Below are 13986 nucleotides of genomic sequence, written 5' to 3'. Positions count from 1 at the left end.
TTGACTAATACTATGTTCAGACTTGCTAGTCTGAACAAACCGGTGGGTCTTTTTGCCGGGTGCAGTCCTGTCCCCCGTTCTCAATGCCAAGCAAATTACCAAACTTTTCTACCTGGTAATTTACCTTTCAAGACAGGTCCTTTTCTAGTGTGAATGTGTCAACCCAGGTCCACATAAAGCAGGGTAGAAGACCAGGGAATATTGACCCTGGGTTGAGGCGTTCACACAGAAGAAAGACCCGTGTTGATCTGCAAATACAGGGTTGACCTGGCAATTTGCTTTTCTGTGTGAAAGGGGGTAATGGCTGGGACTGGCAAAAAATCCCATGCTAAAAATGTTGGGTAAATTCAGGTTTTCATCTTTTTTTTTCAGTACAAATGTGTAACTACAGTATGGATAAGTTTGTGTCTTGTATACAGTTTTTACTGGTCATAACTCATTTCATTAGGATTAAATAGTTCTGAAAGTCTTGTTTAAATGTGCTCTATTTACATGCAGATTTTATGCTACAGTTATTGTGTATTATTCTCCAAATTCCAGTGTTATACAATACCATTCAGATATAATACTGAAATAAATTTCTGTCTGTACTGAATAGATAATAAACAACAATAATAAGCATTGTTTTGTTTATTCATTTTAGAACTGCTAGACAAAAATATTTTTCAGTCACCCTTTTGTCTTTTATGGGATTCTGCAAGTTCTGTATTACAAATCCGTTAAACCTTAAATTAGGTCACATAGTAACCCACACGCAACAGTCAGTCCCTGATGGGCGTAAGACAATTTAAAAAAAGTATTCACTAGGTGCAGCATTAGCACAAATATTTAGTTTCTAACACAGCTTCCCTGGGCCAAACGTGTCTTATTGAAAAATTTAGAATAACATATTAAATTATGTAAATTGCGATTCTATGTCACCCTTAGGGTCAGTTATGAGATGAGGGACAGGAATTGCTTATGTTGTCCATATATTTTATGACTGGATGCCAGAAACTCTGGTTTTGCCTATTACATTGACCGTAAATAATTTTACTTGGTCCGGACCACCAACCCTGGACACACCTGCAATTGCCCTAGTGACACCCAGTTTGGGAGCCTCTAACATATAAAATACACCGCTTCATTAAAACACCTAACTAATATATGTGATTTCTTTTTAACCACCCATTTCTAAAAATATATAAAAAAAATTGGCGATTGCATGCTAAAATATTTGTAAGTTATAATAAACTGATTTACGTATGTTTCTTTGCTCTTCCTCCAAGGGACGACTTGATGCACTGTGGGCCCTCTTACATAGGCAGTATGACCGTGTATCACTGATGCGGCCTCAACAAGGAGATGAGGTAAAGTATTATATTTTGACTTTCACGTAATAATAAGTTGCTCAAATTTTTAAAGTCAAATATGTTGCACTGTATTCTGCAAACACACACCTCTATCTACTACTGTGTATATATATATATATATATATATATATATATATATATATATCTATACTATAGATATATAGATATATAGATATCTATATATCTATATATATATACAGTACACACTTTGTACCACTTGTGTATGTTTGTCTGATTCCTAAAACGTTATCACCCAATTTGTGCCTTGTAAATAATCGCACCATTAATAAAGCAGGTAGATTTGCACAAAGCCCTGTCAGCACCGCAGGGAGTGGTATGTGGTTGGAAGAGCTTACATACTGCTCTGAGTTTAGCAGCGTTTCAGCTCTTCCAACCGCATCCCGCCCCCTGCCGCGCTGACAGGCCTCTCAGTGCTGACCCCCTCTGATGAGAGCGGCTTCCAGCTCAGCTCTTACAGCCGCATCCCGTCCCCCATCACTGGCACAAGGGCGCACAATACTATATGTGAAAGAAGCAGGGTGCAGAAATAGGTAAAATAAAATGGGCAAGGCTCGGCGCCCTGCAAATAACACTTGAGGTGTCCATACACGGTGCGTTTTTCAGGTGTGATGCCGCTCCCACGCACATCACATCGCACAGCACAGAAAGTCTGTGCAGCCCGTGCTTTTAGTACTAGATTGCATCGTATCTAGTACAAAGAGCACGGTGCTGTAGCGCATTGTATGCTTTCTGTACTAGATGCTATGCAATCTAGTACTAAAAGCATGGAGTTCGTTGCACCTGTATGAGCACCTTAAGCGGAACACTATTTATGAATGAAAAAAAATGCATGCAACAAAAGATATTGCACATGGGATGCAAGCTACTATATAGACATTGTTTGATTTGAAATCACAGTGTCCATAGAGGAAGGTTTGGTGCCAACGTGGGCAGAGAGCTTGCAGTCTAAAAAGGAGCTATAAACAGATAGAGGTGACAGAAGGGAGAGAGAGAGAGAATGATGGAGGAGCATGGAGGGGTGATGTAAGATAACAGTAAATAGAAGTATTTGTTTACAGGAAAATAAACTGAAGAGATACAGTACAGTAGGCAGCACAATTTATTAACAGAGAAGCTTATGCATGTGCTAGTTACACCTTAAGTAGATCTGACTGGTTGCTCTGGGCAACATCTCACCTTCTGAAAACCTACACTTTAGTAAATATACAGATGGAGCGCCTTTCATTCTTGCCGCCAGCGTGCCATTGCAGAGGTTTCGGCTATCCTCTCTTTACCATGCAATACAAAAGTCGCCACCTCTGGGTGGCTAATGCTCCACCAATCTAGCAGCGGATTGATATACTGTACCGATGGAACGGTATCGACATTCGCCGAGCGCAGCGAGCTTACACAGTATACTACAGTATGAGACGCTCGTGTGTCTCATCCCCATGAACATCGCTGTGGCTCCAACTGTACTGTACAACTGTACTTCCGCTGTGTGTTAGTATAATTGTTGTGTGTGTACTGTGATAATTAATTTTGTCAATGAATACTATTTAACCATTTAACTGTCCCAGCGCTAACCTTATGTGCTGAGTCGGCAATAAGAAGGAGTAGAGGCTTTCACGAAATCAGTCCTCTCCTAACACATCAGGCGGCATTGACCGCGTATTCAGAGCACAGTGCATTAAAGCTAAATTGCACTTAATCTATTTGGCATAGATAAGGGAACCTGACTATATTAGTGCTATATGGATAAATTTAAATTTTATTTATTTATTAACAGTTTCTTGTATAGCGCACACCTATTCTGCAGCGCTTTACAGAGAATATTTGATCATTCACATCAGTCCCTGCCCCAGTGAAGCTTACAATCTATATTAAATTAGCTTAAAGCCTAATTTCTCTGGTTTTAGTGGTCCAATTGGCTCAGAACTGGGTTTTTATGGAAGAGGAGACATTTATCTACCAGAAGATATGAACCCCAAGTTTTTGAGAAGACCCCCAGAAAGGGTAACTGCAAACATCAGAACCCATGGTGGGTCTGAATTAACGGGTCCGTTGGAAGGAGTGCAGGATAAGTGGGAAAAATTAAAAAGTGCAATTCTAAAAGCAACAGAACTTTGTGTCAAAAGAGTTAGGAAAAACACAAGAAAAAGAAAGCCATTGTCGTTTGCAAAAGAAGTAGCAAGTATTGTGAAAGCAAAAAAGTTGGCCTTTAAGCAGACGCAGAAGAATGAGGACAAAGAGGTGTATCTTGTTAGACAGAAGGAGGCTAAGAAGGTAATCAGAAGTTGCAAAAGCACAGGCTGAAGAGAAAATGGCCCAGTCAGTGGGTAAAGGGGGGAAAACTTTTTTTAGGTATATAAGTGAAAGGAGAAAAACAAAAAGTGGAATAATTAGACTGAAGACAGAGAGTGGAAGTTTTCTTGAGGGGGACAATGTAATAGCAGATAATATTAATAATTATTTCTGCTCAGTATTCACTGCTGAAAGAGAGGGGAAGGGGCCACAGTTAAGTTGCAAGTATAGTCAGAAAACTGAGGGAGAGACAAGCACATTTACAGAGGAGAAAGTCCTCACAGAACTCTCAAAACTGAAAGCGGATAAATCAATGGGGCCAGATGGGATACATCCAAGGATACTAAAAGAGCTTAAAGGGGAGCTGGTAAAACCAATTACAGAATTATTCAACCAGTCACTAGCTACTGGAGTAATCCCAGAGGACTGGAAAACAGCAAATGTAGTCCCACTGCACAAAAGTGAAAGCAAGGTAGAGGTAAGCAACTATCGACCAGTGAGCCTTACATCAGTAGTAGGGAAATTGATGGAAACACTCTTAAAACAAAGAGTTTCTAGGATATCTTAAAACCAGCAATTTACAGGATCCAAAACAGCATGGGTTTACTGGGGGAAGATCATGTCAAACAAATCTTATTGACTTTTTTGACTGGGTGACTAAAGTAATAGATCAAGGTGGGGCTGTAGATGTACATAGGGGGAGGGGCCCTAAACTTCACACCCTGGACATATGAGGTGCTACCTGCTGAGACCTGTAGTGCAGCAAGCAGGAGGAGGAGTTTGCAGGTGCACACTAAATATAAATGCTAGACCTTTTAATATCTTTGCTATATTGCATTTGAGGTTATTAGCATAATGATGGCCATTATTATGGGCTTGTCCACCGTGTCCAGGTTACCTCAATAGGACAAGTCCCTAACACTACTCTGAGACAGGTTCAGGGCACAGGGGCCCCCAGGCCAGCCCAGCAGAACCATCCCATGGCATCACATTAGTGTGAAATTGAAGTGATAGTAAAAGGGATAGGGGAAATTATATGTGATAAGACTTACCTAGGTAAGAGGTAATAATAAATGTGGAGGGTGCTACATATATATTAAACAAACTAAAGGGGTGATGGAAAGTGTACGATATGATGCCATGGAGCAGCCCAGCAACAGCAGCCCAAAAAACCCTGCGCCCCAAACACAGTCCCACAGACTAACACTCAGCATATATGTATAGTAGGACTTACCCTCATAGTGCCAAGCTGAGGTGTGCAGTCTTGAATGTTGGACTCCAACCTAATTAAAAACAATCTGGGACAGGTGGTCGGAGTGCTAGTTAAGGAGGAAGGCATCTCTAGTTCCTTCCAGTGTGTATGAATACACACTATATAGTACATAGGGGGAGGAGCCCTAAACTGCACACCCTGGACATATGAGGTGCTACCTGCTGAGACCTGTAGTGCAGCAAGCAGGAGGAGGAGTTTACAGGTGCACACTAAATATAAATGCTAGACCTTTTAATATCTTTGCTATATTGCATTTAAGGTTATTAGCATAATGATGGCTATTATTATGGGCTTGTCCACCGCCTCCAGGTTACCTCAATAGGACAAGTCCCTAACACTACTCTGAGACAGGTCCAGGGCACAGGGCCCCCCAGGCCAGCCAAGCAGAACCACCCCATGGCATCACATTAGTGTGAAATTGAAGTGATAGTAAAAGGGATAGGGGAAATTATATGTGATAAGACTTACCTAGGTAAGAGGTAATAATAAATGTGGAGGGTGCTACATATATATTAAACAAACTAAAGGGGTGATGGAAAGTGTACGATATGATGCCATGGAGCAGAACAGCAACAGCAGCCCAAAGAGCCCTGCGCCTCACACACAGTCCCACAGACTAACACTCAGCATATATGTATAGTAGGACTTACCCTCATAGTGCCAAGCTGAGGTGTGCAGTCTTGAATGTTGGACTCCAACCTAATTAAAAACAATCTGGGACAGGTGGTCGGGGTGCTAGTTAAGGAGGAAGGCATCTCTAGTTCCTTCCAGTGTGTATGAATACACAATATATAGTACATAGGGGGAGGAGCCCTAAACTGCACACCCTGGACATATGAGGTGCTACCTGCTGAGACCTGTAGTGCAGCAAGCAGGAGGAGGAGTTTGCAGGTGCACACTAAATATAAATGCTAGACCTTTTAATATCTTTGCTATATTGCATTTAAGGTTATTAGCATAATGGTGGCCATTATTATGGGCTTGTCCACCACGTCCAGGTTACCTCAATAGGACAAGTCCCTAACACTACTCTGAGACAGGTCCAGGGCACAGGGCCCCCCAGGCCAGCCCAGCAGAACCACTCCATGGCATCACATTAGTGTGAAATTGAAGTGATAGTAAAAGGGATAGGGAAAATTATATGTGATAAGACTTACCTAGGTAAGAGGTAATAATAAATGTGGAGGGTGCTACATATATATTAAACAAACTAAAGGGGTGATGGAAAGTGTACGATATGATGCCATGGAGCAGAACAGCAACAGCAGCCCAAAGAGCCCTGCGCCCCACACACAGTCCCACAGACTAACACTCAGCATATATGTATAGTAGGACTTACCCTCATAGTGCCAAGCTGAGGTGTGCAGTCTTGAATGTTGGACTCCAACCTAATTAAAAACAATCTGGGACAGGTGGTCGGGGTGCTAGTTAAGGAGGAAGGTGTCTCTAGTTCCTTCCAGTGTGTATGAATACACAATATATAGTACATAGGGGGAGGGGCCCTAAACTGCACACCCTGAACATATGAGGTCCTACCTGCTGAGACCTGTAGTGCAGCAAGCAGGAGGAGGAGTTTGCAGGTGCACACTAAATATAAATGCTAGACCTTTTAATATCTTTGCTATATTGCATTTGAGGTTATTAGCATAATGATGGCCATTATGGGGCTGTAGATGTAGCTTATCTAGACTTTAGTAAAGCTTTTGACACTGTCCCACATCGCAGACTGTTAAATAAACTTGAAAGCTTGGGATTGGATTCTAAGATAGTTGAATGGATAAGAGCGTGGTTGCAGGACAGAAAACAGATAGTTGTAGTAAACGGAGTACAGTCAAAGGAGGGAAAGGTTACAAGTGGAGTACCCCAGGGATCTGTACTTGGACCAGTACTTTTTAATATCTTTATTATTTATTGGTGATATTGCAAATGGAATTGAGGGTAAAATGTGCCTTTTTGCAGATGACACAAAGGTATGTAACAGGGTAGACTCACTAGGAGGGGTAAAACAAATGATTGAGGATCTAGGTAGATTAGAGGAATGGTCAAGAGCATGGCAACTACAGTTTAATGCCCAAAAATGCAAAATCATGCACTTGGGTCTCAGAAATCCAAAGACATATAGTATAAATGGCACTATAATGGAAACTACTGAGGAAGAAAGGGATCTAGGTGTCACTATTTCAGGGGACTTAAATGCAGGTAGGCAATGTAACAAAGCAATGAAGAAGGCAAGTCAGATGCTTGGTTGCATAGGGAGAGGTATCAGCAGTAGAAAGAAAGAAGTAATAATGCCACTGTATAGGTCATTGGTACGACCTCACTTAGAGTATTGTGTTCAGTTCTGGAGGCCATATCTATATATATATATAAATACATTATAGACTGTACAAAGAAGGGCAACTAAAATGGTGCATGGCCTACATCACAAAACGTACCAGGAAAGACTAAAAGATCTTAATATGTATACTTTAGAGCAGAGAAGGGAAAGGGGGGACATAATAGAAACTTTCAAATATATCAAGGGTTTTAACAAGGTACAGGTGTGAGACATTCTTCACAGGAAGAGGAGCAACAGAACACGAGGACATGCACTGAAACTAGAGGGAGGAAGATTCAGGGGAAATGTGAGGAAGAATTACTTCACAGAAAGAGTAGTAGATAAGTGGAATAGCCTACTATCAGAGGTGGTAGACGCAAATACAGTAGTACAATTATAACATGCCTGGGATAAGCATATTGGGTACTTATGTATTATCTGGGCTCCCATGTTAAATGCACCCCATTTTTTCATACCCCTACTATCCAACTACGCATGGAGTTGATTTTATATAGTGTGGCGAGCGCAGCGAGCCACCGTGCCCGAAGCGTGGCGAGGGGACGCGGTCTCATAAGAAAAACGGGAGCCCAGATAGTAATATCGATATCCTTACAAAAAAATAAGGATCAAATATGGTTTGAGGTAACATGTTTAAAAAAGGGGCAGACTAGATGGGCCAAGTGGTTCTTATCTGCCGCCAAATTCTATGTTTCTATGTTTCTATGTTAGTCAATGGGGGGAAATTGTGTCTATTTTGCACCCTGATATCTCCGGTTCTATGTGTCCTAGAGACTTGAGACTGGTAAAATATAAAAGAGGAGACTCTTGGCTTACAGAGTCGACTAAGTAATAGTTTATATGACTGTAAGGGAAACGGCGAGCATCCGTAGTTAGGGTCACCTCCAATTATCCTCCTAATGTAGCTCATTACTACTGAGTACCGCAAATAGGGAATACTGTATAGAGAGGCTAAAGACAGTGTTTTTGCATCCAAGAACTTAGGGAGGAGCTTTTATCTATCCCCATTAAACTTATATTGCTATCACTTATAGCTGTAACTGTTACAGCAGAGTACAAAAAAAGCTGTTCGTGCTATTGAGTACACAAAGTGCTATTGGGTACGCAAGTGCTACCTATTACCCTAATAGGAAAAACTCTAGGGAGGTGCTAAGCACAGTGTTTTGGCATCCAGGAGCTTAAGGAGGAGCTTTAATATCTCCCCATTATACTTATATGGCTATCACATATCGCTGTTACTGTTACAGCAGAGTACAAAAAAAAGCTGTTCATGCTATTGAGTACACAAAGTGCTATTGAGTACGCAAGTGCTACTTATTACTCAAATATGAAAAACTCTATGGAGGTGCTAGGAACAATGTTTTTTTATTGCTATTACAATTATTTTTTTAGTTGAAACATTTACAAACCTTATATTTAATAAAACTAGACAAACATAGAAAAAACTGTTTTCATAAAAGCCTTCTTGTGTTAGTCCATGCACAAGAACCATAGAGCATGCCATGTAATGCACAGTGTTTGTATAGTGCCTTCCCCCAGCAAGATTGACTGAATCCGCCTCTTTCATTGGATTCTCTGTGAAAAGTTCTTCTAGGAAGGGGGAAGGGGGGGGGGGGGGGTTGGGGTGGGCTGAATACAATACATTCAACACTAAACCACAATGGGAGTGTCTAAGATGCTGCAGCGACTCATGTTTGATGGAGTGTCTGAATTAACGGGTCCATTCTAGTCTATTGGGAAAAATGTGTCTACTTTGCACCCTGATATCTCCGGTTCTATGTGTCCTAAAGACTTGAGACTGGTACCATATGAAAGAGGATACTCTTGGCTTACAGAGTAGTTTATATGACATCAGTATGGGAAGCGGCAAGCATCCGTAATTAGGGTCTCCTCCAATTGTCCACTTACTGTAGCTCATTACTACTGAGTACCGCAAATAGGGAATACTGTATAGAGAGGCTAAAGACAGTGTTTTTGCATCCAGGAACTTAGGGAGGAGCCTTTATGTCTCCCCATTGTACTTATAGAGATGTCACTTATAGCTGTAACTGTTCAATGCAATAAAAGCTGTTCCTGCCTGTGCAGACACACAGAAATCTTTATAGGGAGGCAGGATATTTTTTTGTGTATTAAATACTGTATACTCTAACTGACCTACTGTACTATAGCTGTGTTTAAAAAAAATGATCCCTTTATGAATCAAACATGCAGAGTGGCACGCTTATCCACTACTTTACAACACTTGACAAGAGCGGCCAGACTTTCCACTCAGATGCGCCCTTGCGCCTTTTGACCAAAACAATGAGATGCATTAGCGTCCGTGCCCATGCAGACGCACAGAAAGTTTAATAGGGAGGCAGGATTTTTGTGTGCTAAATATACAGTAACTGACCTACTGCATATTTGTTGGAAAAAAAATAAGTTTCCTTTAATAACCAAACGCAGGCATACTGTACTTTAATGTACAACATGCAGAGCGGCGCACTTATCCACTAGCCTACACACCTGATAAGAGCTGTCTATCTACAGTACTGTAGCTTACTGGACAGTACTGTAGTAGCAAAGTAGTTCCTGCACTACAGAGCTTTTTAATACTGTAGTCACTTCATGCACATGCTGCAGTACACATTTCACGCATGCGCAGTGAAGATTTCAAAAAGTGATACCTGGTGGATGATCACTGGCATTGCACTCATCCGGCAATTGCCAAGCTGTTAAAATGCATTGCGATGCCTTGTGCCATGGGCCACCATGGCAGGCTGACGGTAGAACCGCCATGGGTAGGCTGAATGAGCGGTGCTACATCTGTACCCCTGAGTCCCAACCCACGACCCTGCTCCTGATTATGGTCTTGGAACCATGGAATTTGCCAACTTGCTAGACACTCCAACATCACGGGTCACATGTCGGAAAGTGGTATTTATTTGATTTTCTACCCATGTCACTAATGAATACACCACTCACCTTCATCATGTAGATCCATTAGAGCCTTTAAAACAAAGTAAATGAAATCTACAAGTTGGATTTTCCCCTTCCACTTACATAGTGGCTGATCTGAATCGGATGGATCCTCTTGCATGGATGTAAATGGAGCTGTTTAAAATACTGCACATACACTCTTGCAAATTTACACTTTTTTGCATATCTCCTTCCTAATTGAGTACTCATCCCCTCTTTTCCTTTGCCAGGGGTGGAGTACGAAATGTGTACAGTCATAATGTTGATATTTACCATGTAAATAGTGAGTAAATGTCAGCATGTTAATATGTTAACATTTTGGCCTGATTGCCCACTGGCGCTTTGCTTTCTGCTGCTAGCCACTGGCATCTTCCAAGTACCAGTGGTCACGTGACCATCACTTCAGGGTTAGACTTCCAATCCTCTTACATTTCAGCATTTCTAGCCCATCTCTTACCATAATCCCTACCCATAACTTTTCCTCTAGTGTTTAACCCTGACCTCCCCCCTCACAGCCAAATCGTCCCCTCAACCAACCCCTAAAAGTAATTTATCTATTAATGTGCTTACATATACACATCCATCTCTGTTTCTATATTTAATAACTTCCTATTGTATGTTTTTCAAAGTACAGTATATAACTGTCATGCTGTAATTTTTTTTAATCTTTTATGTAAACACAGACATATGTATTGCAAAACACTGAAAATCTACTCTGTCAAAACTATTCTTTATTTTTCTATTTCGCTACAAAATTCTCTTTGTTGGCTTTGGAGGCTGTTCTAGAACATTCACAAGATCAGCAGGAATAAAGGCGGCACTCTCAGGGTGCTGTGCACTGAAGGGGAGTCTGGGAGATCTGTCACGAGTTGGCACAGGGTGGAAAAAGTATCCTGGCAACATTTCAAATGCCTTAAGATACTGTTAGGTTTAGTACTGATGAGTAAAACTTAAAAATGAAATCATTGCCTTCGGAGTGTCATGTGTATGGTGACAGAAATCAGCTTCTGTTTTTGTGATAAGTATAAAATTCCCTCTCTTCATTAATGATGAAAATGAACCAAGTTGCTGCAGTTTTATTTTTACAAAGCTGTTGGACTAAATAAATCTAGAACATAGTTATATGTAACAATATGCAATAGACAGAGCATTATTTATTTATAGGAATCATCAATGAACTCCAGTTCTAATTGAAGCTTAACTATAGTATATCAAAGGCAAGAGATGCTCGTTCTCAGCCCCCCTCCATTCCCATGCTCTCTCCCTCAGCTAGTTTTGAGTGTGGCCCAGTATTTGAAAAGGCCGCACACAGTTGAGTCAGAAATCAGGAGAAAGGGCTTTGATTCTGGTTGGAATTCCTGGGAGTCATCTATTTTTCAGCTGGCAAACTACAAGGTTATGGAAGCTGATACAGGTGCGAGCTAGCAGGTTGTCTCTGACATCTGTTCAGAGCAGTGGCGTGGGTCTTCACCAGCCTGCAGCGAGGCTGCTGGATTGTCAGCAGATGTAGTTAAGAGTGGCAGAACAGTTTTGGTCTCACACTTGCTGCCTGGGGGGCTTAAACACCAAAGGTAAAGAGGAGGTGGACACAGCTGCACTCCAAAACTTGCCTGAGGCACAAATAAAGAGATCTAATATAGTTTGACTCTGTTGTGGTGAGGAGACTAGGACAGAAAGCCACTTCAGAGGCAACTTAACGCAACAACATCTGCCGCCAAGTTTCCAGGGAGTGACAGGGGACAGCAGGTACAGATCGAAGTCCCCACGTAAACAGCTTCCATTAAGCCATGAACTCTTTTGATGGGTTTCCATCAAACATGCTGGAGTCCGCAGCAGGACTTGGTATTGTTTTCAAAGCAGTGTTTTGTTTTATGCACTAACAAGGTAATTTATAAATGATTCATTACTAGGAAGTTTTGCTTATGTATAAAGTGATTGAGATAGAACAGAGTATGAGAAAGTAAGAAAGTAATTCAATACGCCTGTCAGGATTAAAGTCTCTAAAGAGCTATTTTACATTTGAGGTCACATTCACCTTCAGGTTATATTACTCCAATGAACTATTCATTGCCTAAATACTCATGCATCAATTGTGATATATTCCACTCCCTATCCCTCAATTATAACTGCACTTTTCAGATTTTTCACGTCTACGTGTACAAATTACAAGCACCATCCGTTTGTGTTTTGCGAACAAGATTGCTTTTAAATAATTCAAAAGTTATCATGGAAATTGCTTTAGCAGAAACTGCTGGTAAAATGATGTACAGTACTGTTTATCTTAGATAAAGCAACTCAAAAATCAGCCTGTCGTCTTTTTGATAGTGAATTTGATGTAATCTTATGGTGTGTTCAGCTTGCTGCTATAGCTGTCTCTGCACAGGCTTGAAAAGTGATAAAATGGAGAGTGATAAACAACCAGCCAATCAGCTCCTGCCTGACATTATTCAAACACACTCTGTGACATGACTGGTAGGAGCTGATTGGCTGGTGATTTATCACTCTCCATTTTATCACCTTTGAAGCTTAGTACATCTGGGCCACAGTGTATCACTAGTTTATCGCAGTGTTTCACAATATCACATAACTAAAAGTTTTCTCTTTAGTAATGACAGTCATTGTTGCTCATTGCACTATGGGGGTGATTCAGACCCGCTCGTTGTGGGCCACATTCGGTCCCCAGGCTGATGGTGGGGTTCTGCGTATGCACAAATATGCGCATGTGCAAACCCCCTGAGCGAACGCCTTAGGCGAGTTCACACTCGCCGAGACCTTGCTCCATAGTGAGAGGGGGCAGGCAGGGGGAGTAATCAGGGAAACGCCCAGTGTTTAATGGGCGTGGCCATGAAAATGCTGGGCGTTCATCTGCACATGCAGGCGTGTGGATGCCTGCTTGGGGGTGGCCGGCTGATGTCACATGGCATCAGTGCCTGCCCTGATTTCAACCATTTCTCACCATCAAATTATTTTTACCCGTTTGCAGATAAAAGTCAGTGTAGATAATTTGATGATGAGTGACTATCAAAAGCGTACACAGCCACTCTTCCAGGTGGTGGTTACCTGTTTGCTAGACTGCGAACATATGCAGCCTATCTAACAGGTCTGAATATGGCTCTATATTACAGGGCTATATAGCTGCATTTGTGTGCTGTAGGCTGACTGTAACTTTCCATCAGCAGTAATGTGTGATCCTGTACTTGTGTATGATGCCGTTACATCAGCAGTAATGTGTGATCCTGTACTTGTGTATGAGGCCTTTACATCAGCAGTAATGTGTGATCCTGCAGTTGTGTATGATACTGTTACATCAACAGTAATGTGTGATCCTATAGTTGTGCATAATGCCTTTACATCAGCAGTAATGTGTGATCCTGCACTTGTGTATGATGCCGTTACATCAGTAGTAATGTTTGGTCCTGTACTTATGTATGATGCTGTTACATCAGCAGTAATGTGTGATCCTGTACTTGCGTATGATGCCATTACATCAGCTGTACTGTGTGATCCTATAGTTGTGTATGATGCCGTTACATCAGCAGTAATGTGTGAGCCTGCACTTGTCTATCATGCCATTACATCAGCAGTAATGTGTGATCCTGCACTTGTCTATCATGCCCTTACATCAGCAGTAATGTGTGATCCTGCAGTTGTCTATGATACTGTTACATCAGCAGTACTGTGTGATCCTATAATTGTCTATGATGCCATTACATCAGCAGTAATGCACTTGTGTGTGATTCCGTTACATCAGCAGTAATGTGTGA

At 41.4% G+C, this 13986-nt stretch overlaps 1 protein-coding gene across 1 annotated transcript in view; it reads left to right on the top strand.

Moving 5' to 3' along the window:
* ANTXR2 (ANTXR cell adhesion molecule 2) overlaps window positions 1–13986 on the top strand; it is a 182744-nt gene that overhangs the window by 117750 nt on the left and 51008 nt on the right. Inside the window, exon 17 of the mRNA XM_083175623.1 lies at window positions 1269–1349. Within this exon, the coding sequence (XP_083031749.1) occupies window positions 1269–1349 (81 nt within the window). The remainder of the gene's footprint in view (window positions 1–1268; window positions 1350–13986) is intronic.

The sequence above is a fragment of the Crinia signifera genome, chromosome 1 (assembly GCF_055691185.1).
Source record: "Crinia signifera chromosome 1, ASM5569118v1, whole genome shotgun sequence".
Lineage (NCBI taxonomy): Eukaryota > Metazoa > Chordata > Amphibia > Anura > Myobatrachidae > Crinia > Crinia signifera.
This window is presented reverse-complemented; position numbering and strand designations above follow the sequence as displayed.